This window comes from Cyprinodon tularosa, unplaced genomic scaffold, assembly GCF_016077235.1.
Source record: "Cyprinodon tularosa strain WSP-4 unplaced genomic scaffold, ASM1607723v1 ctg228, whole genome shotgun sequence".
In the NCBI taxonomy this organism is placed as follows: Eukaryota; Metazoa; Chordata; class Actinopteri; order Cyprinodontiformes; family Cyprinodontidae; genus Cyprinodon; species Cyprinodon tularosa.
Genome location: NW_024038851.1, coordinates 1,711,273 through 1,737,721, shown reverse-complemented (window position 1 = coordinate 1,737,721; position 26,449 = coordinate 1,711,273). Strand labels below are relative to the sequence as shown.

Sequence of the window (26,449 nt, the reverse complement as noted above, 5' to 3'; positions counted from 1 at the left end):
AAACAGTTAACTCTACATTGCATCATTTTCTACGTTAAATACGACATTGTCCATAACATTTCAGTTGAATTGAGTTTTTAAGTGTAGTAGGCGAAACTGTGAGAGAAAAGAGATTACATTGCAAATTAAGCAGAAATCTGATCTGTGATTTTACAGTTTCCCAGTAAAACACATGACACATGCAGGCAGGCAGTAAAAAAAAGAGTCATGCTTACCAATGAAGATAACTCCAGGAGTACCCTCTGGGGAAAAAATCTAAATAAGTCATTTTTTCTTAATACGAGTGCATTTGTACTTGAATTGAGCAGGTAAGTGAGGCACTTTGCTAATGGACAATACAATTTACATTTCAAATAGCAAAAAAAAAAACAATTGCATTGTCTTATTACACGTGCATATTATCTATTTATCTTATTTTAAGAGTAAAAATGTTCATTCCAGTGGAAAATCATCTTATTTACCTGCTTAAATTAAGAGTAAATTCAATTAATTTAAGAAATGTTGACTTATTTCTAGATTGTTTTTGTGGTGATGGATGATGGTTTGTGTTGAATCTAAGCATCCATTTGCGAAAAAACTTGTCTGAGATGTGTTCCCAAACATCTAAACTAAAGCCTTATCCACCAACACACCTGCTTCTTGTGGGAGTGGTGGACTAGTGGTTAGAGCAATTTGCTCGTGCTCTGAGAAGGTTGCAGTTACCCAGTTTGATCCCCATAGCCGGCACTTTGGGTCCCATAGCAAGACCCTTAACCCCATACAGCTCCCTGGGCGCCGCACAGTGGCAGCCCACTGCTCCCCAAGCGGATGGGTTAAATGCAGAGGTAATTTTTTTCCCAATGTGAGATGAATACAGTTCAATTATTATTTTTATTACAGTGAGGATAACGAAGAACCATTAGGTTGGACAGCCAGATAAATAGTATGCACATCAAATAAACATATGGCTACTTCTCAATAGAAAATTGGAAAAACAGGCAAAACAAAGTAAAAATTATACTCAAGCCTTCGATGTCTCTGTATATAGAAAGACATAGACTATGTAGCTTGACTGCTGTGGCTGGAGGCCTGGTGCATGTGTCAACGTCTAGAACTTTCTACAGCACTGTATTTATGCGCTAACACTTTAAAGCCTTGACCATGAAATCATGTTGAGAAAATTCACATTTCTTTCGCATTAGAGTTGTCATTGATCCTTCTGACAAAAAAAGCTTAAATCTTGTATAAAGTAAATTAGATGTTTTATATACATCATTTGTGATACACTATAGGCATGTCTATATAATCTTTTACCGATTTTCTGTTTATTACGTGTGTATGATTGTGTAAGTCAGAGTTTTCAAGAACAAAAATATCATTCTGATTATGCAGAGGTCTCACAAGTAAGATACACTTGGTTTTAAAAGCCTTTATATATAAAATAAATATATATCTGAATAGAAACGTCAGTGATTTTATTACTTGGTTGCCATATGGCTGAAAAGATACTGGGGTTTAATGGCAGTTTTATAGTTATATATATATATATATATATATATATATATATATATATATATATATATATATATATATATATATATATATATATATATAGATAGATATATAGATAGATAGATAGATAGATAGATAGATAGATAGATAGATAGATAGATAGATAGATAGATAGATAGATAGACATTTTGAATAATAAAATTTGATTGTTTTAGATTGTTTTATTCTTCATATGACAGCCTACTGTATTTTCATACTAGTTTTAGTCTTTGACATATGTATATAAGGCCTACTCATCAAAACACACAAAATATTATCACCTTTAAGCAAGACGTTTGCACCCTCCGGCTGATAAATAAAACAGACAGATGGCAGCAACACACATGCTTTCACTCAGATATAATAGTAAAGTGTGGCTGCGTTGGGTTGAATAACTGAACAGATGAATCATCCAATCAGTAACTATATCCAACAAGGATAAGTTTTAAAATTCAAAGTTAATATTTTTCTATGAGGTTTGACTGCTGTATTTTCTTATTTAAAATTAGTTTAATTCAGCTGTGAGGATGGAGAGAAAGAGAGGAAAATAGAATAAAGTCTGACAGACGAAGGTGACAGGTTGGTTTAATATCAGGTTAGAGTTTAACAGCTACTTAAATACCAAGTTATCTTTTTTTTTTATCTAATCATAGAAAAGGTGTGTTTTCTACTATGTTAGAAGAACACAGGCAAAGGCTGATGGAAACAGACATGAGGTTGGTGGTGGCATCTGCTAAAAAGGAGACAGTCAGAATGGTTTGTATTTCAGCTGATCACTCATTCTGTTTCCTTCTGGGAAAATTATTGCACGTAGACATGGAAAGTTGATCCCAAAAGAGGAAAAAATGGGGCGGCAGATCAAAGAGGGGGACAGGTAGTGAGTGTGAACAGAAATTATATAAGTCTTGAATTTTATTAGTTGAATTAGTGAATTTAATTGGGGAAGTTTTCCACTTTTCCACATTTATGTAAACATGTGTCTGCAATTAATTTGTGTAGAAATTATGGTCAGTGTGCCCTGTCATCTTCCATGTGCCTCCCACGTGTCTCAGCCTCCCTCTGCTGTCTCCTTCCTCCTCCTCTTCCTCCTCCCTTTAAATATCTGAGCCCAGAGGAGGCGCAGCAGGACCCAGCTACTGTTTGACACTGGGTTACTGGAAAGTGCGCACATAGAGAGGATGAGGACTCTGCTTTTGCTGCTGCCGCTGCTGCTCTGTCCCCCCGCCGGGGGGGCTCAGCGGCCCCCCGAGGCTGTCAGAGAGTACTTCATAGCAGCAGTAGAGATTGGTTGGGACTACATCCACCTGGCAGATGGGGACCGTGCACCGGGTCAAAGGTAAACATATCCCACTGCAACTCAGACCTTGATGCTTTATTAAACTTGCTGTCAGTCTCATAAACAGAGTTAGCCTTTAGAAATATTTTTTTTCTGCTACTTTCTGATCATATTTTTTTCAGAGGGGGATTTAAAGCTATTACTCAAAAATACATCAAGGCAGTCTACAGGGAGTACACAAATGCTACATTCACTATCCCCAGACCGAGACCAGCCTGGACAGGTAGGTGCATATATAATTTCATTTTTTCTAGATCATATTCTCATATTTAATTCATATTTGCTTTATGGTTGTATTGTATTTGTCAGCCACATTGTAAATAAATAAATGAATAAACAGGCAATTAATAGATGGGAGAGTGAATAATATGGTGGCAGCTGTAGGACAATTATCCTCAGGTGTACAGCAGGTGTAGCCAGCGCTGCAGGTCCGGCTCCGCTGCGCTGTAAACACGCAGCCCGTGTGAACCTTCAGGCTCCGGCAGGCGATGAACGGACAGCAGAACTCCACCTGGTTCTATTTTTGCCTGAGCCAGGCTGATTAAACAGAAGTCACGTCGCTCTACACTCTATAAAGAAAATTCTGCTCCAACTTAAATGAGTTGTTTCAATTGGTAATAAGTAATAGAAGTAAGTTTGCCCAACTTAATATATTTGAGTTTTATGCTGATGAAGGTTTTCAGTCATCCAGGTTTTTACGGAATATTTAAGTTTTCAACTTATAAACCTAATAAGTCAAGATAAGTTAAGATTCAATTACCAATTGGAGCAATTAATTTAAGTTGGATTTAAGTTAGTATTTTCTTTTTAATGTGAGATAGAAGAGGCGCAGAGGCGGAGACCTCGGCGACCTGATCCGCGGGCGCTTGAACTAGCTCTGGGGACGTGGAATGTCACCTCACTGGGGGGGAAGGAGCCCGAGCTTGTGCGGGAGGTGGAGCGATACCAGCTAGAAATAGTTGGGCTCTCCTCTACGCACAGCCAGGGCTCTGGAACCCAGCTCCTTGAGAGAGGCTGGACTCTCTTCTACTCTGGAGTTACCCGCGAGGAGAGGCGGAGGGCGGGGGTGGGGCTGCTTGTCTCCCCCCAGCTCAGCCGTCTCGTGTTGGAGTTCACCCCGGTAGACGAGAGGGTCGCCTCCCTTCGCCTTCGGGTTGGAGGGAGGACTCTGACAGTTGTTTCGGCCTATGGGCCGAACGGCAGTACGGAGTACCAGGCCTTCTTAGCATCCCTGGGGAGGGTGTTAGAAAGCGCCCCTCCCGGGGATTCCATCATTCTGCTGGGAGACTTCAACGCCCACGTGGGAAACGACAGTGACACCTGGAGGGGCGTGATCGGGAGGAACGGGCCCCCAGCTCTGAACCCGAGTGGTGTCTCATTATTGGACTTCTGTGCAAGTCACGGATTGTCCATAATGAACACCATGTTCAGGCATAAGGATGTCCATCGGTGCACTTGGCACCAGGACACCCTAGGCCGAAGGTCGATGATCGACTTTGTAGTCGTATCTTCTGATCTTCGGCCGCATGTCTTGGACACTCGGGTGAAGAGAGGGGCGGAGCTGTCCACCGACCACCACCTGGTGGTGAGTTGGATACGCTGGAAGAGGAGGAAGCCTGAAAGACTCGGCAGGCCCAAACGTGTAGTGAGGGTCTGCTGGGAACGTCTGGTGGAGCCCTCGGTCAGAGACGTGTTCAACTCCCACCTCCGGGAGAGCTTCTCTCAGGTTCCGAGGGAGGTTGGAGACATGGAGTCCGAATGGGCTGTGTTCTCTGCCTCTATTGTTGATGCGGCTGCCCGTAGCTGTGGCCGTAAGGTTTGCGGTGCCTGTCGTGGTGGCAATCCCCGAACCCGGTGGTGGACACCGATAGTAAGGGATGCCGTCAAGCTGAAGAAGGAGTCCTATCAAGCCTGGCTGGCTTGTGGGACTTCTGAAGCAGCAAGCAGGTACCGTGAGGCCAAGCGTGTCGCGGCCCGGGCGGTTGCAGAGGCAAAATCTCGGGCCTGGGAGGAGTTTGGAGAGGCCATGGAAAAAGACTATCGGTTGGCCTCAAAGCGATTCTGGCAAACCGTCCGGCGCCTCCGGAGGGGAAAGCAGTGCTTCACTAACACTGTTTTTAGTGGGTGTGGGGAGCTGCTGACCTTGAAGGAGGATATTGTCGGGCGGTGGAAGGAATACTTTGAGGATCTCCTCAACCCGACAGACATGCCTTCCGTGGGGGAAGAAGAGACGAGGTGCTTGGGGCTGGGTTCGTCCATCACCCAGGCTGAAGTCACCGAGGTAGTCAAAAAACTCCACGGTGGCAAGGCTTCGGGGGTGGACGAGATCCGACCTGAGTATCTCAGAGCTCTGGATGTTGTCGGGCTGTCATGGTTGACACGTCTCTTCAACATCGCGTGGAGGTCGGGGACAGTTCCCCTGGATTGGCAGACTGGGGTGGTGGTTCCCCTCCACAAGAAGGGGGACCGGAGGGTGTGTTCCAACTATCGGGGAATCACACTTCTCAGCCTCCCCGGAAAGGCCTATGCCAGGGTGCTGGAGAGGAGAGTCCGGCTGATTGTCGAACCTCGGCTGCAGGAGGAGCAGTGTGGTTTTCGTCCTGGCCGTGGAACGGTGGACCAGCTCTACACCCTCTGTAGGGTGCTTGAGGGTTCATGGGAGTTTGCCCAACCAGTCCACATGTGTTTTGTGGACTTGGAGAAGGCATTCGACCGTGTCCCTCGTGCTGCCCTGTGGGGGGTGCTCCAGGAGTATGGAGTCAGGGGCCCTTTATTAGGGGCCATCCGTTCTCTGTACAAGCGGAGCAGGAGTCTGGTTCGCATTGCCGGCATTAAGTCGGACCTGTTCCCGGTGCATGTTGGACTCCGACAGGGCTGCCCTCTGTCACCGGTCCTGTTCATAACTTTTATGGACAGGATTTCTAGGTGCAGCCAAGGACCGGAGGGGGTCTGGTTTGGGGAACAGCGGATCTCGTCCCTGCTTTTTGCGGATGACGTAGTTCTGCTGGCTCCCTCCTGCCAAGACCTACAGCGTGCGCTGGGGCGGTTCGCAGCCGAGTGTGAAGCGGCCGGGATGAGAATCAGCTCCTCCAAATCCGAGGCCATGGTTCTCGACCGGAAAAAGGTGGCTTGTCCCCTTCGGGTTGGAGGGGAGTCCTTGCCTCAAGTGGAGGAGTTCAAGTATCTTGGAGTCCTGTTCACGAGTGAGGGAAGAATGGAGCGGGAGATCGATAGACGGATCGGTGCGGCTGCTGCAATAATGCGGACGCTGCACCGGTCTGTCCTGGTGAAGAGAGAGCTGAGCGAAAAGGCAAAGCTCTCAATTTACCGGTCGGTCTACGTTCCTACCCTCACCTATGGTCATGAAATTTGGATCATGACCGAAAGAACGAGATCCCGGATACAAGCGGCTGAAATGAGCTTTCTCCGCAGGGTGGCTGGGCTCTCCCTTAGAGATAGGGTGAGGAGCTCGGTCATTCGGGAGAGGCTCAGTGTAGAGCCGGTTCTCCTCCACATCGAGAGGAGTCAGTTGAGGTGGCTCGGACATCTTCTTCGGATGCCCCCTGGACGCCTCCCTCGGGAGGTGTTCCAGGCATGTCCCACCGGGAGGAGGCCCAGGGGACGACCCAGGACACGCTGGAGAGACTATGTCTCTCGGCTGGCCTGGGAGCGCCTAGGGCTTCCCCCAACAGAGCTGGAGGAGGTGTCTGCGGAGAGGGAAGTCTGGGAGTCTCTGCTTAGCCTGCTGCCCCCGCGACCCGGTTCCGGATAAAGCGGGAGACGACGAGTACGAGTACGAGTACGAGTACGAGTACGAGAATTGAACATCCACAGCATTAAGAACTGGCTATATTGATAAATTTACTATTCACAATTACACAAATTAGATTAATTACTGGCCTGTATATATTAAAATAGGTAACCACACTATTAGGATGGAACATTAAATGTGGCAATTCATGAAATGATTACAGCTTCTCTCTGCGCAGTGTAAATTAGAGGTAATATCAGTGGTGTGATATGTTGATATAAGGACAGTTTGAAAAATATATATATATCTACAATATAGGTATTAAAAAAACAGTTATAGGTCTGTTGTTAAGGTGGGTTCAAAAAAAGTCATTTCAAAGAGACAAAAAAAAAAGCTTTTTAATATAGAACAGTTTAAATCACTGCATTAAAATTGGACTTCAGGTATAAAAAGTCATTCCATAATAAAAAAAAGTATTTAAAGTAAACATAAGTCAATAAAATAATTGTTTCATCCATTCCAAGACGTGGCCCAGTCCCCCATCCTCCCCCTCCTCCATAGGCACATTTCCAAATAAATAATATTGCAAACTTGAATCTGTTTGAAAAAAAAAAAAATAAATAAATAAATAAAATAAAAAATCCATCACATGTTTAAGGAATTTTTTTAATTGCAGGTATTCAGGGCCCGGTGATCGTGGCCCAGGCTGGTGAAAGAGTGGTGGTCCACTTCAAGAACCTGGCATCTCAGCCTTACAGCATCAGCCCTGTGGGAATCACCTACTGGAAGCAGTCTGAAGGTGAGCAACTAAAGGCTGTGATGCCCTCAGCATTGTTTCCCAAGTGTTTTTTGACAACACACTGCTACACAGGTCAAGCAAATATTGAGCAGTATTCCTCTCTCCCTGCTCAAATAATGAGCAACAGCTTGACTCAGATCGTTGACTCATGGTAGGTCTAATTCAACTGTGCTGCTGTTCAGATGAGAAAATGGAAAAAAGTAGCTAAAAATAGCTACAAGCTGGGGTCCGCTTTTCCTGTGAGTTAATACTTGTATGTTGGATTACTTTATATTCTGAGTCACTGTAGAGCAACTGAAAAACGTTATTTTATAGTAATTTTTAGGAGTCAATGAAAAATTACCTTTAATGAGCAGAAATCTGCAGCGAAGCCTCCAATTCTTAAGAAATAACAGAGAACAACGGTCGCCATTATCTGATGTGTGCAGATCCTTTGTGGGTTCGGGGCCAAACTGCTCATCGCTCTGGCTCTTCTGAGAATCTTGCACCCACATGTGGCGGGTCATGGCTAATCCCATTTACAGGTGGTCCTGGATTAGGTTTTTATGCTGCTAAACGCCACAAACCGTCACTTGTTTCAAGCAGCTTGCAGGTTGATTCCAATTTTGATTTTACGTTACAAAGGAGTAAATAGGTTAATATTGGGGAACGGGCAGGGTTAGATGATTATGGATTGTAAAGTACGAAGATGAAGGAAGAATACTGTCTCTTCGCATCTTTTTTTAATATCAAATCATCTGATTAATGTCTTTGCTGAGTCATCGATTTGAAAATGACTTTAATTTCTCCCTCCCATTTCTACTCACTGTTTCTCTTTATCTTAAGCATTCACCAACCACTTGAACAAACAGAAAACAGATGGTATGTCCTCTTTTTTCCAGGAGCTGGTTATGATGACTCCACAGCAGGCCAGGAGAAGGAGGATGATGCAGTCCCACCCGGTGGATATTATAAGTATATCTGGGACATCAGCCCCAACGATGGCCCGACCATCAGTGACCCGGACTGCCTCACATACTCCTACTCCTCCCAAGTGGACACGGTCCGTGACATGAATTCTGGACTCATCGGAGCCCTTCTCATCTGCAAACCGAGTCAGTGAGCTGCTGCTAAACACCATTGAACACTCCTCATACCTGAAACCAGCAAATTTAAACAGAGCAAATTTGAATAAAGCTCATACATACATGTGTTCCTTTTATAATATTTACTCATAACCAGATAATTTTTTTAACATTCAATGCTTCTCCAGGTGCGTTTACAGAGGACGGCCAGAGGAAATTCCAAGCATTTGTCCTTCTGTTTGCTGTATTTGATGAGACCAAAAGCTGGTATGGAGAAGTGGGGGAGAGGATGAGCAGGGAGAAGTTTAGAAGAAGCGATGGCAGGAAGGAATATCACACCATCAATGGATATGTCAACTCCACTTTATCTGGTGAACAGATGGGTTTTTGCTCAGGGTTGTTCTTAATACGTTCTGCACAGGAATTTGGCTTCATTTTTCTATTTTTGCTGCTAATTCTCCATACTCAGGTTTAACAGTGTGTCAAGGCTATGATCCGGTGTTTTGGCATATGATTGGGTTAGGCACTACGCCCGAGATCCATTCCCTCCGCTTCCAGGATCACACGCTGCAGGTAAGCAAGGACTTCACCACAGGAATTTTTAGCACTCTTCCATTGGGAAGAGTCTAGAAAAGAGCTGCTCAGCATTTGGTCAGACATTTTGAATCCTAAAATAATAGATACTAATTCCCAAATCATGAAATTGTTGTTTTGTGAAGTGTAATAAATTTGACCCTCTGGTGTTCGCTTATATCCAGGTGCTAAACCATCGTAAAGTCACAGTGGAAGTGACTCCAATGACTTTCGTCACTGCAGAAATGAGACCTGCAACTATAGGCCGGTTCCTCATCAGCTGTCAGATCCATGCGCATCGCTATGGTAACAAAGAAAGATATATACATATTAGATACAACTGCTCAACTGGCATTAACCAATATCCATCTCACAGATGGCATGAATGCGCTGTTCACGGTGGAGAAATGCCCCGATCCCGTCCCCAAGGATCTGCGACATGTCAAAACAGATGATGATTACGACGGAGGTGATGAAGAAGACGGGTTTAGTTACAATGCAATTCAGTTTCTACCTAAGGGACCACAATTGCAGGCCAGATCTGGCGGAGGACAGCAGTCCGGCATATGGAGGCATTTTATTGCTGCTGAGGAAGTCACCTGGAACTATGCTCCTCACCTGAATCCCACAGACAGGTGAGGAAAATTTAGAAACAGCCAGGAAAATACGATAAATAAAGGGTGACTAACTAACTGATTCCCTTACTTTTCTTTTTATCAGTGAGTTGCAGTCCAGAAATTTGCCTCCATCTCCACACCACCATGGATACACATATAAAAAGGTTATGTTTGTGGAATACACTGATGAATTCTTTACTGAGAAGAAAAATCCCTCTGAGTCACTGCTGGGTCCCATTTTGAAAGGAAGAGTCAACGATAAAATCTATGTGAGTAACTAAGATGTCTGACCAGCTGCTGGATTTAGGATTTTCTGTTTATCTGCTTCTTCTTGATTATTTTCCAGATTATTTTCAAAAACTTAGCCAGTCGCCCATTCAATATCTACCCCAATGGTCTTACCAAGGTCCTTCCATTCGATGTTAATGGTAAGCATAAACGCATATGGGGTTTATTTAAAGAGGGGAAAAGGTTTCTTCATCCTGTGTTTGTCAATTCACTTCTGATGCCAGCTATGTTGGAACAGGAAGAGGTGTAATTATGCTGCAATCACAGAGTGGCACCTCACCGTGGAGACATATCAAAATTTATTTAATTTTTCTTTGGAATCAATAATGCATTTCTGAATTGAATTATATTGAACATGGCTGTATTTGCAAAGGTATTGATACTCTTGCACCTTTTCAAATAATTCCACACACTTGCATTTGTATAAGGCGGTCCTCAAAGTCAAAACTCTATAGAACCACCTTCCTGGGTATGTCTACCTCCAGCTGCTAGATTTAGCACATCTAGTTGCTGACATTATTACCAATCTTTTAATTGCATAGTAAGATTGCATAGAAGTATAAAGTCTGCCATAGATTCACCCTAAAATGGGGGTCTCAATGTGCTTTAATCTTGACCGGCTCTAATCCATGTAGCCTCAACCTGCAGCTCTAGAGCTACATGTTTCAGCCTTTGGTCCTTGGACAATGGCTCCTAATAGTGACTAAATGCTGATGAAGGTTCTCAGTCATCCAGGACATAGTCATTCCGTAAAAATTCAAAAAATATCCACTGGACTTGGTTTTCAAGATTTGAAGACGTTTCGCCACCTCTCCAGGAAGCTTTCTCAATTCAAATGTCTGGATCCGCAATGAGTTTGAGTCTTATATGGACAAGGCCTTGTATTGCTTGGTTACACAACCAACCCTTAACAATCATAGACAGGTTTCAGGTATTACAGGAGACAATCCCCCCCCCCTTAATGGCAATCCCCCCTTTAACGACCGACCCCTAGAATCATAGACAGTTTCAGATATTACAGGCTAACGATGGAACTAAACGACCCATTCATCGGTTACCATTGCATGTTTCCAAGCAATACAAGGCCTTGTCCATATAAGACTCAAACTCACTGCGGATCCAGACATTTGAATTGAGAAAGCTTCCTGGAGAGGTGGCGAAGCATCTTCAAATCTTGAAAACCAAGTCCAGTGGATATTTTTTGAATTTTTACGGAATAGTGACTAAAATAATAAAGATCCAACGTTATTAACCAACTTTATCAATACTGTTCTCTTATGTGGGGTAGTGTTGGCCTAGTGCTTAGAGCAATGCGCTTGTGCCCTGAGAAGGTTGCAAGTACCAGGTTCAATTCCCACAGCCTGCACTCTGGGTTTCTGAGCAAGACCCTTAACTCAACATTGCTCCCCGGGCGCCACACAATGGCAGCCCACTGCAATTTTTTATGTTGTTTTTAGATCTTTTTTTTTTTTGTTATATTGAAAAGTTTCTTTTTTCAAAATTGTTTTCCACAAACATCGACATCCTATAGGAGAAAATCTGCACATCTTATGTTTTTTCTTCATTTCAAAACCAAAAAATACAAATAAATGGCAACAGATTTCCTATAGTGTATATTTAAATAGTTTAATCACTTTTGTTTTATTAAAAGGTTGCAGGCTGGGCGATATGGACTTTCAATCTGATAACAATAAAAATGAGGATAAAAAAAATGATCATAACTTCTTTAAGGTCTTTCTCAGGTAACTGTATGGTTGTGACTGCATGTCAAAGCAATCATAGGCCCACAAATACAGCTGCTGAAAACTGTACAGATTTAAAACAGTCAACAACAAGTTACATAAAGAACTGCAACATTTATATCACTAATCGTCCCACAGTGAACGTATTTAATCATACTCTTCCAATTTGTCAATGCCCCAATGGAAAACAACAAAAAAAGAAAATAAAATTTCCACTTTTTTAAAACATCATTGATTCCAATTTATCATTTAGACAATAAATCAAAATTCTTATCATGACAAAATGTATCATGATAACAATATAATAAATTCCCTTCCCTACTACACACTGAATTGTAAAAAGCTTGTTAAATTAAACCAATTTTGCTTAAACTGCAAACACAGCTTTCAGATAATAAAAAAAAACTGTAAGAGAATCTATAGCTATACTAGTACAGTATAAACCCCCAGAGATCGCTTTTATCAGTTTTTTACACCAACTCCATCACAATCTGCTCAAATCTCTCTAAACAGCTGCTGTGCATGACCTGCGCTCATTGGGAATTCCTCCCAACAAGACATTTGTCTACATCTGGAAGATTACCTCTGATGACGGACCCTTGGAAGGAGACCCCCAGTGTCTGACTCAGCTGTATCAAAGCACCATCTCCCCAGAGCAGGACCTGGCCTCTGGGTTGGTGGGTACCCTGCTCATCTGCAAGTCCAACGCCATCGGCACCAGAGGAAATCTGGTGAGATAACTCATTAAGCTTCAGGCCTATTGGATCCCTAATGTGCACTCTTGGATATAACCTTGTTTATGCTTGCTCTATACTTGCAGCAAAGTGGAGACAAGAAGCAGAGTCTGATATTTACTGTGTTTGATGAGAACAGAAGTTGGTACTTTAAGGAAAACATGCAGAGGTCAGTTCTAAGCTCCTACAACACCAGCGACCCAGAGTTCTACAAGTCCAACGTCATCTATAGTGAGTACACTACGCTTCCATTTGTATTTTTATTCTATATTTTCATCATAAGGAAACAAATATGTGATGTGGATGACTCTCGTCCTTCAGGTATAAACGGCATCATGTTTAGCAAGCGTCAGTTTGTCATGTGTCAGACGGATGTCTCTCTCTGGCATGTGGCCAACGTGGGAACCAGGAGCGAGTTCCTCTCCGTATATTTTACGGGAAACCTGTTTCAGTACCAAGGCCTCTACCAGTCTGTCCTTACCCTCTTCCCCATGACGGCTGTTACTATTCCCATGGAGACAGAGGTGATCGGTGAGGAAAAACGCTCACATTTACACTCAGCTTTTAGCACCGTAGCTCATTGTTTTAAGGTTCAGAGCTGAAACGTCAAGTAATTATGGACTAATTTAATCATTGTGATAGGTAAGTGGACAGAGACACTAGCTTGGTTAGAAATGTATTGGAAATGCCCTGCAAAAAAGGAGTGTCAAAAATCAAGAAAAAGAAATCTAGGGGAAAGGCTGCTCAAATAAAATTAAATTATCTGACGATGCAGCAAGATAATATTAGTTTGCGAGATTTGATTTAAGATTCTTAGTTTTAAAAGTAAGTATAGGCAACACTTAAAATTAGCAATGATGTCTTAAAACAAGATAAAATATCTAACTTCTGAATAAAGTTTTTTTTATCTTTGTAAGAACCAAATAATTTGCAGTTTGTATTTAAAGTGTTGCTGTACATCTCAAGTCCATTCACATGCTGTCCAGCTCCAACACAAGGCTTCTAATTATAGGACGTGTTAAACAACATGATTTAGATGGCAAGGGATCAGTTTACACAGCAGTTTCTACTACTTCCACTTTTCCACATTTGTTTCACGTATGGCAACAAACCTGAATGTAGTTAAAGGGCCCCTATCACACCTTGCCGGTTTAGCAAGGGTATGTCTAAAAGTCCCAGAATCTTCTAAAAAGCTAGCATACGCTGAGCTTTCTATGTATTTTTTCAATTTGGGGCATATACAGAGCGTATTCGTGAGTCCAGTACTTATGTCCAAAAACAGCCTAACTTATGCATAAAGCACGGCAGCGTAATGCCCATGAAATGATGCACAAGCATTATTTCACGCACATTACGAAGCATCAGTTAAAGCCGCCCTCCTGAGGCGCCCGGTCTGCATAAAAAGATTTCTTTGATCGGGGTATTAACCCAGCTGTTGTTTACTGCCCGCCCCCTAATTAAATGAATGAATAAAAAGAAAAAAAAAAAGAAAGAAAGAAAGAGGGTTTGCAGTGGCAGCAAATTCAACATCGTGTCTGTTAAAAAGTTTGTAGGTCGTCGAGATGAACGCAGGGAGGATCCATCACACTAACCTTCAGGCTCATCCTATGATGGGATGAAGTCTGGAGGAGTACAGATGGTTTTCTCGTGTGAACCCCCTTTTATACCAAAACACTGCAAATAAGCCATTATACAGTAGCTGTAAGTCAGAAAAACACGTTCAGCAGTCGTCTGAAACACATCAAATACGTTGATATGCATTGGAGATAAATTCTTCGATAAGTTACGCATAAGTTATGCACACGTTACTCATAGATTTTGGATAAGTTAGACACCACAACTTATTAGTAACTTAAACTTAACATATGTGAACGATCAGATAACTTACCTGTACCTTATGGTCAACATATGTGCATACGCTGGCATACGTACTTGACGTATGTCGACGTGTGCCAGCGCGCTTCAGCGTGCTCATAGCTTATACAAAACGTATCCATAACTTATCCATAGTATGCCAGCGTTTTTGCCATTAAAAGTAAAAAAACATTTTATATACTCTATACAAAGCAGCCCAAGTTTAGTCGGACTGGATGATGAGCACCTATAATCATCTGGCAAGACTTTCTCTTTTGGATTTAAGTCTGAACTTTGACTGGACCGATCAGTATGCCCTGATCAAAAGCTTCAGGGTGTAAAGATTGTTTGCTATGGAAAACAAAATAGTTATCACAAAATATACGCAGGCCACAGATAGTGATCATTTTTCTTCAATGTAACCCCAATAGATTTCAATACAACAAGCAGTTTGCAATCAAGGATTTTTGTAGAAAATGGAAATAAGTGGTCCCAGACAATGTGAAAAGGTGCATGGCAGTAAACCTTAACTTCCTTTTTGCAGGTGAGTGGGAGATAAGTGCCTTCGACAGCAACCTCAGGAGCCGGGGAATGAGCATCCGTTACACTGTCCGTCCCTGCAACGATGTAACGTATTCTCTGGTCGACAATGACTTGACTTATGAAGATATCTCTGAGTATGTGGACAGGATAGATCAGCCAAGGGGCTTGAGACCTGAAAATGGCACAGTGTTGGTTCGGGAGTGCAGGAACTCTGCCGTCAACAACACCAGTGACCAAAATGTGACTTTGGTCAGAGATAAGGAGGCCCTTTGTAAACTAAGGAGAGTGCCAGTGGCGTCGGTGAAAAGAGAACAAGTTTCTACAGACGAAGGGATCCCAGAAGATATCCTGGCGAAAGTAGAGAGAGACGGGAGTTGGAAAGCTCCTGAAAATCAGAACCAAGCAAAAGACAACAGAGGTGGGAGGCAGAAACGAGAGGCAGGTGGGAACTGGACACAAAACAACGACATCTCCCTAAACGCCAAAGCATCAACGGGAGAAAAGATCCCACCTGGAAACACAATCTCTCCAAAAGAGGACATGAGTGAAAACTACATCTATTCTGATTCTGAGAGTCTTTTAGATGATATGTTGGACGTTGACTACAACTTAACTGATGGCAACACAACAGAGGTCAATCTATCCTTAGACTATGATGACTACAACAACTACAACAGTGAGGTATGGGTTTCTAGTATTTGTTTTATTCAGGAGGATTCCCAAACATCTAAACACCTGCTACAGTGCTGTAAATTCTGTAAACTGTTTATATAGGGGAATGCTTCATCAGAAACATTTGGCACAGAGTTATACGGCCCCCGCTCTGGAGAAACAAGACCCCGTCACTACTACATCGCTGCAGAGGAAATCACCTGGGATTATGGCATCAAAACACCATACCAGCTCATTAAGCCCAGGTGGGAATGAACTTGTTGTTTACAAGCTTTAAGAATCAAATTCCATTCTTAGCATTGTGTAGTTTTCTTTTTCTTTACAGTAATTTAACATTTTAAAATAATGACTCCCATTTTGAATATTGGGTTATCTTCCTTTGGATATTTTATGCCAGCTGGTCATCATTTTGGAAAATGAAAAATACTTGCTCACCTGCCTTTACACCGATTTGAACTTGAGTAACATCCCTTTCTTTGCCCATTGGGTTAAGTTGATGCTGATGAACCGCAACATCTTGCGCTCTTTCAGGAAGATTTCCAAATGTTTGGTTTCAAGCCATTTGCCCAACAGTGCATCTGCTACCAATGTGGGGCAGTTAGTAGTCAGAAGATTTTTGGCATCCTATCACTTTAACATGCCAGACTTTAATGAGCTTCTGAGAACATTACATTTTCACAAATGTCTATAGAACCAGTCTGACCTTTGTTGATTGCAAAAATATAGGAGACCTGAATTCATTAGTTGGGATCAGGGAGCTCCGACATAAACAATATAGCAAATGTTTATGATTAATTGTTTTCTCCTTCTAATTTCTCTCACTAATTGTTGGATTTTTCTTTGTGACTAAAATTTTTTAGCAGTCCATCCATCTGAATGGGGACAGAAACAAATATTAATTTGTATTTTGTGATTAACCCCTACACCAGATTTATTTAAAGCTACAACCAAAATTCCCTGACTATTATCGCCTAATCTGTAAAATAATCCCATTGTAAATGCAGCTGCTCTCCAAAGAGTTCAGAGGTTCGTTAGCGATAGATTTGTGGATGTCAACATCCAGGGTTAGTAGAATTTGTTTAGAGGTATAATGGAGGGTTTTCTTTTTGCACATGGATCATCAAAATAAGTGGATCTCCTAATTGTCACTCATTTTTGTGATATGTTTATGTGAGGCCGTCCCACATGCTCGTCCCCAGTAGTGAGTTTGACAAAGTGGAAAAGTTGCAAGTTGCACACGCGTTTAATGGGCGTTCCCTCTCTGAAGCGAGTACAGGGTTGTGCATGTGCATTTTTTTTTAGGTGTATTATTAGTGTTCTTCTTGCAGAGCTAAAAGAGGCAGTGGAGGATGTGCTGCCCTCATTGAGGGAGCAGGGTGTCACTGGGTGTTTTTAAAATATATCCACAAAAATCCTCCGCTATACCTTTAAATAATGGCCTTTTTTCAAAAACAAAGGAAAGTATAGTTTACAGATTCCCATAAGCCATGTACAGTATGGGCCTCAGCTGACCTGGAAGAAGGTGCTCTAATCAGAAGAGACTGTACCTGAACCCAGGCTCGGACTGAGAACGTTTTTTGACCCTGGCATTTTTCCGTCTACACCAGCCCACTACACGAGCCTCCCTGAAGCTACTGTTACCTCAGGAAAGCAAGTGTAGGTTTTCACAACCTGTTGGAAGTTGGATGATTACAGCAAGAGTCCAAACCGTCACAGAAGTTGACTGCCAGCAGACAAAACAATGACCTATTCTAAGTGACACTTTGGAACTTCCACAACCTCCCTTAACAATAATTAATAATTATGGTTGAAAAAGACATATAACAAATTAGTTTTTATGTACAGATACATATGTTTAGTTTTCCTGTCATTAGGATTTTGTGCCAAATATTTCACATCCATAAGCACCCATTTAAAAAATGGATATTGCTCAAAATGAAATTTTTAGATAAAAAAAAATCAGAAAAGGTTGTGTAACATTTTAAGCTCTATATCGGTCTTTTTTTACCTGGACTAAGTGCAACAATAGCTCTTTAGGTTGTTAAAGTTGTAGACCGCTGGTTTAGAGCAAAGCACATTCATGTGCTAAAATTGCGGAGTGAAAGCACAGAAAAGTATCCGGTTTAGGGCTGGGTACCGAACTTCGGTTCTTTTATGGTACCGACTGAAATGCTTCGGTTCTACAGAGTATCGAAACATGCCTCGTCTTTCGGTAGTCAAGTTTCGGTGATTGGCTGTAACACTTAACGTGATTGGGTCATCCAGGAAAAATACACAGGTGGTCACGCCTACAGCCAGGGTTCATGTGTATCTGTTGTGAACTGGTTGCGAGCGTCGTGGAACCCCTTTAAAATGCCCCCCAGGTCAAAAGTGCGGCTTCACTTTATTAAGACTGATGCCAATAGTGCGCATGTAAGAGGAAAAATGTAAATGGGAAAATCAGAGCTTAAAATAAAATTCAAGATTTGTACTTTTTTATGTTGTGTAATTTTCTTTTTCTTCGTATTGATATTATAAAACTGGTATCGAAAAAAGTATCGTTCAGGAACCGGTATCGAAGTGAAGGTATTGGTATTGGTACCGGAACCGAAAATTTTTGAACAATACCCAGCCCTAATCCGGTTAGGAACCCATTGCATTACTTAGAAAAATGCTGCTCACATTGCTAATGCTAAACACAATCTGACCAAGCTTTGGATATTTTGCAAAGATTATTGATTTAAACAGAAGCTCTATACGAAAATGAAAAAATTATCCTTCTATCTTATTGGAACAGCAACACTGACTGCTTTATTTTCCTCTCATCAGGGAGATGCGAAGGGGGATGAGAAAATTTCTTCCAGAATATAAGAAGGTGGTTTATCGTGCTTACACGGATAAAACCTTCAAGCAGCCAGTCTATCGAGGAGAGCTTCAAGAACACTTGGGAATCATGGGACCTGTTATCAGAACTGAAGTCTATGATCTCCTCACAGTGAGTTTCCTCCTATATAAGGGAAGAAGCACAGAAAATGTATTTTGTTCTTCTCTTTTGTTTATTTACCATATTAACTTTGCATTTAGTCCAGACCACATGAACCTAAGATAGAAATAATACTTCTGTTCTGACAGGAGGATAACTACCTCTGATTGTGAAGAACCTAAGGTCTCCTTCTATGTCTGCTCCTCACTCAGATTACCTTTAAAAACAATGCAAACAGGCCCTACTCTCTTCATCTTCATGGGGTATATGACCGAAACCAACAGGCTGGCCTCATACAAAACAACGGGCCTCCTGCTGTTCCTGGAGAACCTGTTCCTCCTGGAAAGACTCAGGTTTATTACTGGAAAATAAACAAGAAACAAGGACCCTCAGATCCGGAGTTTGACTGCAAGACTGGAGCCTACTACTCCACTGTGGACAAGGTCTGCTGTTGTCTTGAAAATTTAAAAGCTGCTTCCTGAGGCAAACATCCTTACTTCATTTCTTTGTTTTCTTTAGGAAAGGGACATTCATTCTGGTCTGATCGGTCCACTTGTGATCTGTAAGCCTGCAACCCTGCAGAATAACATCAACACCCAGCCAGGTATCCAGGACTTCTCCCTGCTCTTCCACACCTTTGATGAAACTAAAAGCTGGTACCATGAAGAGAATCTGCTGAGGTACTGCGCTCCCCCCTGTCAGGCCAACACAGAGGATCCATGGTACCACACTAGCAATAAGTTTGCAGGTGACTGATTGTGTTTCTTATGATGTCTGCTTTTACTGTTTGCTGAGGTGTCCACTAACAGAGGAGATGCATGCTTCCCCTCAGCAATAAATGGTTATGTGGCCGAGACTCTACCTGGTTTGATTGTGGCCCAGCATCAGCCAGTGAGATGGCACCTTCTAAACGTCGGAGGTGACAGAGAGTACCATGCAGTCCACTTCCACGGTCTGCCTTTCACTGTCCACGCTACACAAGAACACCGAATGGGGGTCTTCAGCCTTTTTCCTGGTAAAAAAACACTATTCTTGGATGGATGGATGGATGGATGAAAATTCTATGCTTCCAACACAAATACATTTGCTTTGCATATATTTATCTATTTTAATGTTAATAAAATAAATATATAGCCAAAAACATTGCAATATTAAGTTCAACATATAATATAATTTCTTTCTTATACCTTCTGGTGAATATTTCCTTTTAATATAGACTATTTCTTTTATTACATTCTGTCTCACTGCTGTGGTTTAATTCCTGAAGGTGTTTTTGGGACGGTGGAGATGAGACCCCCCACTGTGGGGACATGGCTGGTGGAGTGCACTATCGGAGACTACCAGCTGGCTGGGATGAGAGCCAAACTCTTGGTCTATGATCCACGTAGGTCTACACCCGTCACCCTGACTCCGATGGTCAGACCCAGAAGATTGATGCTTTTGAAATGGTCTATGACTGGTTCTTGGTGGAAATGGATTCAGTAACAACTGGGGAAATGTTTGTTAATACGAAAAAGACTTAACAATACTCAAATACAACCAAAAGGATTCTTAAGCTGATGTCATTTTTGTTTCAGAATTTCATTTTTTTTGACATTATCTGAGGTTTAATTTGTTACAAAAAGGTCAAACCCTTGAAACACATTTCTAAAATTGAATTTTAAGCACTGCACAATGTCATTTGATTTAGATGTATCTATATTTTAAGAACACTGACATCATTTACTGAACATTTATGTTGATGCTCTGATACACAGGATGTGTCTTACCTCAGGGAATGAAATCAGGGCGGATCGAAGACTCCCAGATTACTGCATCAGATCACAGCGGTAAAGCACACTGGCTTTGTTTTCATTTGTGTCCAGTGGGGCAAGTGATTTTTATGAGACTGTACCCTAAGAATAATTACCTTGATACTCTGTAAATCTAAGGAAATACCATAGCTTTATGAAACACAAACATCGGGAAATGACAGGCGGAGAGATGGATTAAGGTTGTGTTTATATTTCTGTGTCCAGGTAACTGGGAGCCAAAGCTGGCCAGGCTCGATATGACTGGTTACTACAACGCCTGGATGGGAAAAGGCACCAGATCATGGCTTCAGGTGAGACTATATCTGAAGCACTAAGCCATTTTAGTCTCAAACGATCTCATTCTATCAGAGCATTATTGTTGGTTATTGATGGAAAACGTTGCATCTAAAGTCATGTATGTTTTCAGGTTGATCTGCTGAGGCCCACCCTGCTGCATGGTATACAGACTCAGGGGGTGAGCTCAAAGCTCAGGGACCACTACACGGCCATCTTTAGTGTCTCCTACAGCATCGACCGAGAGACCTGGACAACTTACAGAGGAAACAGCTCAAATTCCAAAAAGGTGTGTCCACAGATGGAGCAGCAGTGGCATAGCAGCGCTGTGCTAATCCTCCCGATCCCTTTAGTCTGAGCTGTCCTGTGTATCACTGTGTTGCAGATATTTCGTGGCAACCTGGACAGCACTAAGGTGAAGGACAACAGCTTCTCTCCACCGTTTGTGGCTCGCTACGTCAGGATTCATCCACACGGCTATAAGCAGAAACCGGCTCTAAGGCTGGAGCTGCTTGGATGTGATCTTAACAGTGAGTTTGAAGTAATCCAAGTTTTTTTGGTGGGGGGTTTCTGATGAAAATGACTCAGAGTGTATGTTTTGTATGCTTGTGTGTGACTAGGTTGCTCTTTGCCTCTGGGTCTTGAGAAGGGGTTGATTCCAGACAGCAGCTTAAATGCCTCTTCGTTCTATTGGTCTTTCACGAGAAGCTGGAGACCCAGCCTGGCTCGCCTCCACCAGAGCGGCGGAGCCAACGCCTGGAGACCAAAGGTGTGCTCACATTGTGTCATACATTGTTTCCTCCCAGATTATCGCTTTGATTTAGCCTGGAGTTTGATTAGATCATTTTAAAACATAGATATGCTTTGATCTAAACCAACTATTCTTCACCAGAGTCACTTTCCTGCACCTTTTAGATGCAATTCTGAGACATGGATTCATCTAAACAGGCAGTGGCTATCATGCTTTGGAGTTTTTTAGAGAAATACAACATTTGTTCCCATATATACCAAAAAGAGATGAAAATTCATATAAAAAAAAAATAGCATTTACGGAAGAATATCGCAGTTTGATGAGCTATAGATAAACTTAGAGGGAACTTTTTATCACAACAAAATAACATTTTACAAGACAGGTTTATTTCAAGAAAAGGTAAAGAAATATAGGCCAATTAAACCAACCCTTTTTGACTTGTCTTCTCCTTTGGGCATTTTTTCGTACAATGAGTACTCCTCTCAGTCAAAAGTACTGATGATTGTCCAAAAGTGGAACATACAATTACTGAGATAAGACTGTTCTACTTAATCTTTTAATTTGAGCATTTCATTTTTATAATTTTACTCTTTCCATCTAAAAAAAAAAAACTACATGAATATGTTGCCTGGAATAAATACAAAATAAAATCATATTATGAACCTGTATTTATAAAACTGGAGCTCCTCTGAGTAACTCCCTTATAATCACATTTAAACGATTGGGAGCAATTTACAGAACAACAATTCTAGTCAGCCTGACTTAATTAGTTTTACATTGTATGCATAAATGCTCACCTGAGCTGCTTTGTTGAGCTCCGATAGCTCAGTTTTCTACATCCAGTCTGTTCCTCTGGTTGGTTTGCTGTATGACAAACCTGAAGGTTCAAACATAAGAAAAGCATACATTTTGGTTGATAAAAGCTTGTTTCATTTTTCAATTGGATGCTCACAAAGCAAAACAGATCCCAGCCATATTTTACTTTACTACCTAAGAAATACAATATTTAGACCTAGACAAACGTTGTCTAGGTCTAAATATTGTAAGCTGCACTGAATTCCATTCAGTGCAGCTTTCAATACATTTCCATTTCTTTAACTGTAGCAGTGATAAAATGTAAACATGGTGATCATATGTAAACGTAAGACGGAGATATAATTTACAGTTTTTCCAACATTCAGTGCTTTCCCCCCCCTTTTTATTCAAAATTTAGCTTTTTATTTGTTTTTCATATTTTCTTATTTACGAGTATGAAGATATTATTAAAAGTCACTAAATACATCTGTCCCTAAATAACCTTTTCTAATTTGCCCATTGGCAGTGCGTTTTGGTCTCAGTAGCAAGAGAAAAGTGACACTCAAAGTACGGACTATTAACCTTTCTCCCTTTGCACTCTCATTATCACGATTGGCTCAGGTTTCTCCTTCCTCCCCTCTTCAGCTTATCATTTTAACACTTTCCAGAGCCGAACGGCAGCCGTGTGACCTATCCTCGTGGCAGATTGTTGAGCTGCTGTACATGTTTTCCTGTGGCACCCGAGAACAACAGAGGTCAAGCTGCCTGTGCCAGCTTTGGGCTGTTCTCAGATAACTGCCAGTGCCTGGACAAATCACACAATGTTGCATAAAACCAAAAGAATTTCAAGAATTCAGGTTTAGGGAACTGAATTTGTAACAGTTGCCCACAAGCTGTTTCCACATCCAGTGCTGTGAAATGAATGGAACATTGGTGAAAACATGTTATTTTTTTCTTAGTTTCGGTTTGTTATTCTCATCTTCTAAGGTTAAGGTAACATTGATATGTTGGTTTCCTTTCTTGACTCATATCTGGATTTTATAATCCTTATAATTAATCAAATACAGATATTTTTTAAGTGATTATTTACTATATTAAAATATATGTCAATCCTGACCAATTTGGAACTAAATAAAAAATTTAGAGAGTGCTTTTCCAACATTAAACATAATAATTAATTATTGAACTTTATTGATCTCACATTGGAGAAATGTACCTCTGCGTTTAACCCATCCTCTTGGGGAGCAGTGGGCTGCCATTGTGTGGCGCCCGGGGAGCAGTACAGGGTTAAGGTTACTGCTCAGAGACCCAGAGTGGCAGTCTGTGGGAGCGGGGCTCAAACTCAGAACCTCAGGATTACAATCTCTATGCCCTAATCACTAGGCCACCACTCCCCGCAATGATAATGCTACTGCATCACAATCAGATTAGAGGCCAGACTTTGACTAGGCCATTTCAGTGTGGAAGTCTGACCTATACAAAGACAAATGAGACCTCCAGAGGCTTTAGATGTTAAGTGATTACGATAAGCTGGTCACTCAGGGAAAACTTAATGTGGAGAAAAAGCAGATAAAATCTGTAAAGGTATAAATCCCTTTTACAGTGAAAAAGTGAGGTATTTCTTTCTAAAGTCTAAAGATGTTTCTGATATCTTGCTTTTCTCAGAATAACAACCCCCATGAGTGGCTGCAGGTGGATTTGGGGAAGATCAAACGGGTCACAGGTGTCATCACTCAAGGCGCACGTTCGATGCTGACCCAGATGATGGTGACGGAGTTTTCAGTCACATTCAGTCAGGATGGACATTCCTGGAGCAGCGTGCTGGAGAAGAGCTCTCAGAGAGAAAGGGTACGCAGAAAAACTCATAAATGGTTTTTATTTGTCTTCACATTGCAGTCAAAACCCTTTTGCAGAACTTCAGCAGAACTTCAGGAGGCAGCACAGCTTTTCCATTTATTCAGTGATTCAGAGCTCAGATGTTGTTCAAAGTTTCCTTCTGGTAGATGAGTCAACCATCAAAGCATTTTATATGCATACCAAGTGGACGAAATTAGGAAAACATTCATCATCTGTAAATAGCTTTCAGATAGAGAAATCTTGAATACTTCCGGACGCTGTGGTCTTTAAAATGTATTTAATAAATGATGCCTTGCAAAAGTATTAAGAGATCTCGAACCTTCTCACAATTTACAATTTTACAATCATAAATGTATATTTTATTGGAATCTATTATGATAGACAAATATGTTGATGAATGAAAAGTGGAAGAATAGTTAAACATAGTTTTAATGTTTTTAAATAGAAATTAAAAAGTGGAGTTAACATATAATTCGTCGCCCTTTGCCCTAAAACTCCTACTAACATCAATCACTGATCAGTAAGTTGGTTGGTCAAAGAGACAGCTATGGAGAAGTGATACTCTGTTGGGAGTAATACCTTTAGTAAAATCTTATTAGAAACTGTAAGAAAGTGACTTAGGGTTTGCTCACTGTCCACCTGGAAGACAACCCTAAACAACATAATCCATTGCTTTAGGTCCAGTCCTGCAGAGCTATCATCCTGTAACCTTTAGAAGAATCCCCCCCCAGCACACCTGGATCCTATAAGTGGCTCTTCACCAAAACTCTGCTGCGCTGAATTACATGCTGTGAAATCAGCTGTTAGATTCAGTTATTTTCTGGGAAGAGATGCACCTAGAAGTTGCAGGATGATAAGACCTAGAAGTCTGCAGTTTGGGACCCCATGTCTCAGAAGGCCATAACTGGATCTAACTGAGAATCAGTGGAAGGACCTCACCATTCCTCTAGAAAGAATTAGCAAACAGTGACTAAACCCACAAACCATAAAAGCCAGGTGGTACAAAGTATTGACTCAAAAGGACTGAATACAAAAGAATGGGAAACAATGTGAGAACCTTACTGATATAAATGCATTTCTAAGGAACTGTATGTGCTGACATGATAAATGCCATCTTTCTGTGCTGCTTCCTGGCTTCTTGCTATTCCCCTTCCGCTGCAGATCTTCACAGGCAACGACGATCCAGACGAGGAAGCTTTAACGGTTTTCGAGCCTCCTTTGTTCGCCCACTACCTTCGTATCCACCCACGGGGCTGGGTTAATGACATCGCCCTCCGCCTGGAGGTGTTGGGCTGCGACACACAGCAGGGGGTCGGACGGCAGAGGACCAACACGCCGTAGCCGGGCAGATTTAACCCCACCTGTTTTATTTCTTTGGAGAATGAGCTATGTAGTGCACTTAAGTTATGGCTGTAGCTGTTTTTTTTTTCCTGTAGCCAAAACATTGTTTACATTTTCACTTGTTTTATTGTTGCTGCTGTGATGTATGATGAAGGGCATAGTTATATTAAGACTATATAGAAGTAAATCTTTTAGGAAAGCTTAAACATTTCTATGCTGGTAACCTTTTGAATGTAAGCAGGTGTAAATATTTCAGACTTCATTGCTGTAGACTGTTTAAGTAGTTGTGTATCATTTAAAAAAAGCTGTATTTTTCTGTTTTATTTGAGGTATTAAACTATGAACTTCACAGAGTTTTCTATTTTTTCCTTTTGTTTTTCCTCACGAGTAAAATTTCACCCTTTCATTAGGTGTCTTAAGGCCAGAAACCCTCTTTTTCAGTCCTAAAGTGCATTCCTGGCAGAAATCCTGCAATGGTTAAGCTCTACCATTGTTCTGCTACAGGTTAAACGATGCAGTTCTGTTGCTCACAGGAAGTAAAAGTATTTTTACTGACAAAATGATTTGGTGAGAAGAGTAGAAGGGAAGCGTTTGGATCAACATGAAGTGTTTGAGTGTTTGGACCATAAGTCCTGACCAAAATTTATCACCTCCTTATCAGTCAGGAAGTTTCCAGTCAGGCGAAGGGGGGTGTTTAGTTTGGAGGTTGAGAGCAGAAAGGAGCGTTTATCTGACTGGACACACTACCTGCTCTCAAAAACAAAAGCAGCATCTGTATTCATCGGCAGACACATCATGGTTGGGACACAAGAATCAGATGAATCAGAGGAAAACGAAGGCAGTGGCGCTGAGATGTGATTAGATATCTGCTTCTGTGCTGGCGTTCAGTGTGCGAAAGCAGGAGCAACAACAAGAGCAGGACAGTTACACATTTAAACACTAAAATATATTGATAACCTTTGACCCTTCCCTCATTTAACACGTCTGAAAAAAGTGTTGGATGTATTTGTACAAATGAGCTCAGACTAAATAAGTGGTGCCAGTGCAATGTTACTAAAATTAAAAGGCTATTTTAGTGTATATATTTTTGTGTATATATATTTTTAGTGTATATATATTTTTCAGTTTTATCTTTAAATTTAAATGACAATTT

The 26,449-nt window shown here is 41.5% G+C and overlaps 1 protein-coding gene across 1 annotated transcript; it reads left to right on the top strand.

The window, feature by feature from the left end:
• Positions 1-2,656: 2,656 nt before the first annotated feature.
• On the top strand, positions 2,657-25,645 carry f8 (coagulation factor VIII, procoagulant component). Its single transcript, XM_038286540.1, has 27 exons — positions 2,657-2,866; positions 2,989-3,089; positions 7,294-7,416; positions 8,298-8,510; positions 8,669-8,851; positions 8,950-9,053; positions 9,239-9,359; positions 9,430-9,688; positions 9,774-9,939; positions 10,017-10,098; positions 12,214-12,431; positions 12,521-12,665; positions 12,756-12,965; positions 14,833-15,512; positions 15,606-15,748; positions 18,312-18,477; positions 18,678-18,908; positions 18,985-19,213; positions 19,298-19,480; positions 19,733-19,849; positions 20,223-20,294; positions 20,484-20,569; positions 20,686-20,841; positions 20,938-21,082; positions 21,173-21,321; positions 23,764-23,946; positions 25,117-25,645. Exons 1-27 carry the CDS (start codon positions 2,709-2,711, stop codon positions 25,294-25,296), a joined length of 4,803 nt encoding a protein of 1,600 aa, XP_038142468.1. The 5' UTR covers positions 2,657-2,708; the 3' UTR covers positions 25,297-25,645.
• Positions 25,646-26,449: the final 804 nt, after the last annotated feature.

What these genes read in the sequence shown, in the direction of transcription:
- f8 (XM_038286540.1), top strand. Translation starts at nt 2,709, where the DNA reads ATGAGGACTCTGCTTTTGCTGCTGCCGCTGCTGCTCTGTCCCCCCGCC. An exon ending in GGTCTTCAGCCTTTTTCCTG is followed by an intron (nt 19,481 to 19,732) that starts GTAAAAAAACAC and finishes TAATTCCTGAAG; the next exon opens with GTGTTTTTGGGACGGTGGAG. An exon ending in GCACCAGATCATGGCTTCAG is followed by an intron (nt 20,570 to 20,685) that starts GTGAGACTATAT and finishes GTATGTTTTCAG; the next exon opens with GTTGATCTGCTGAGGCCCAC.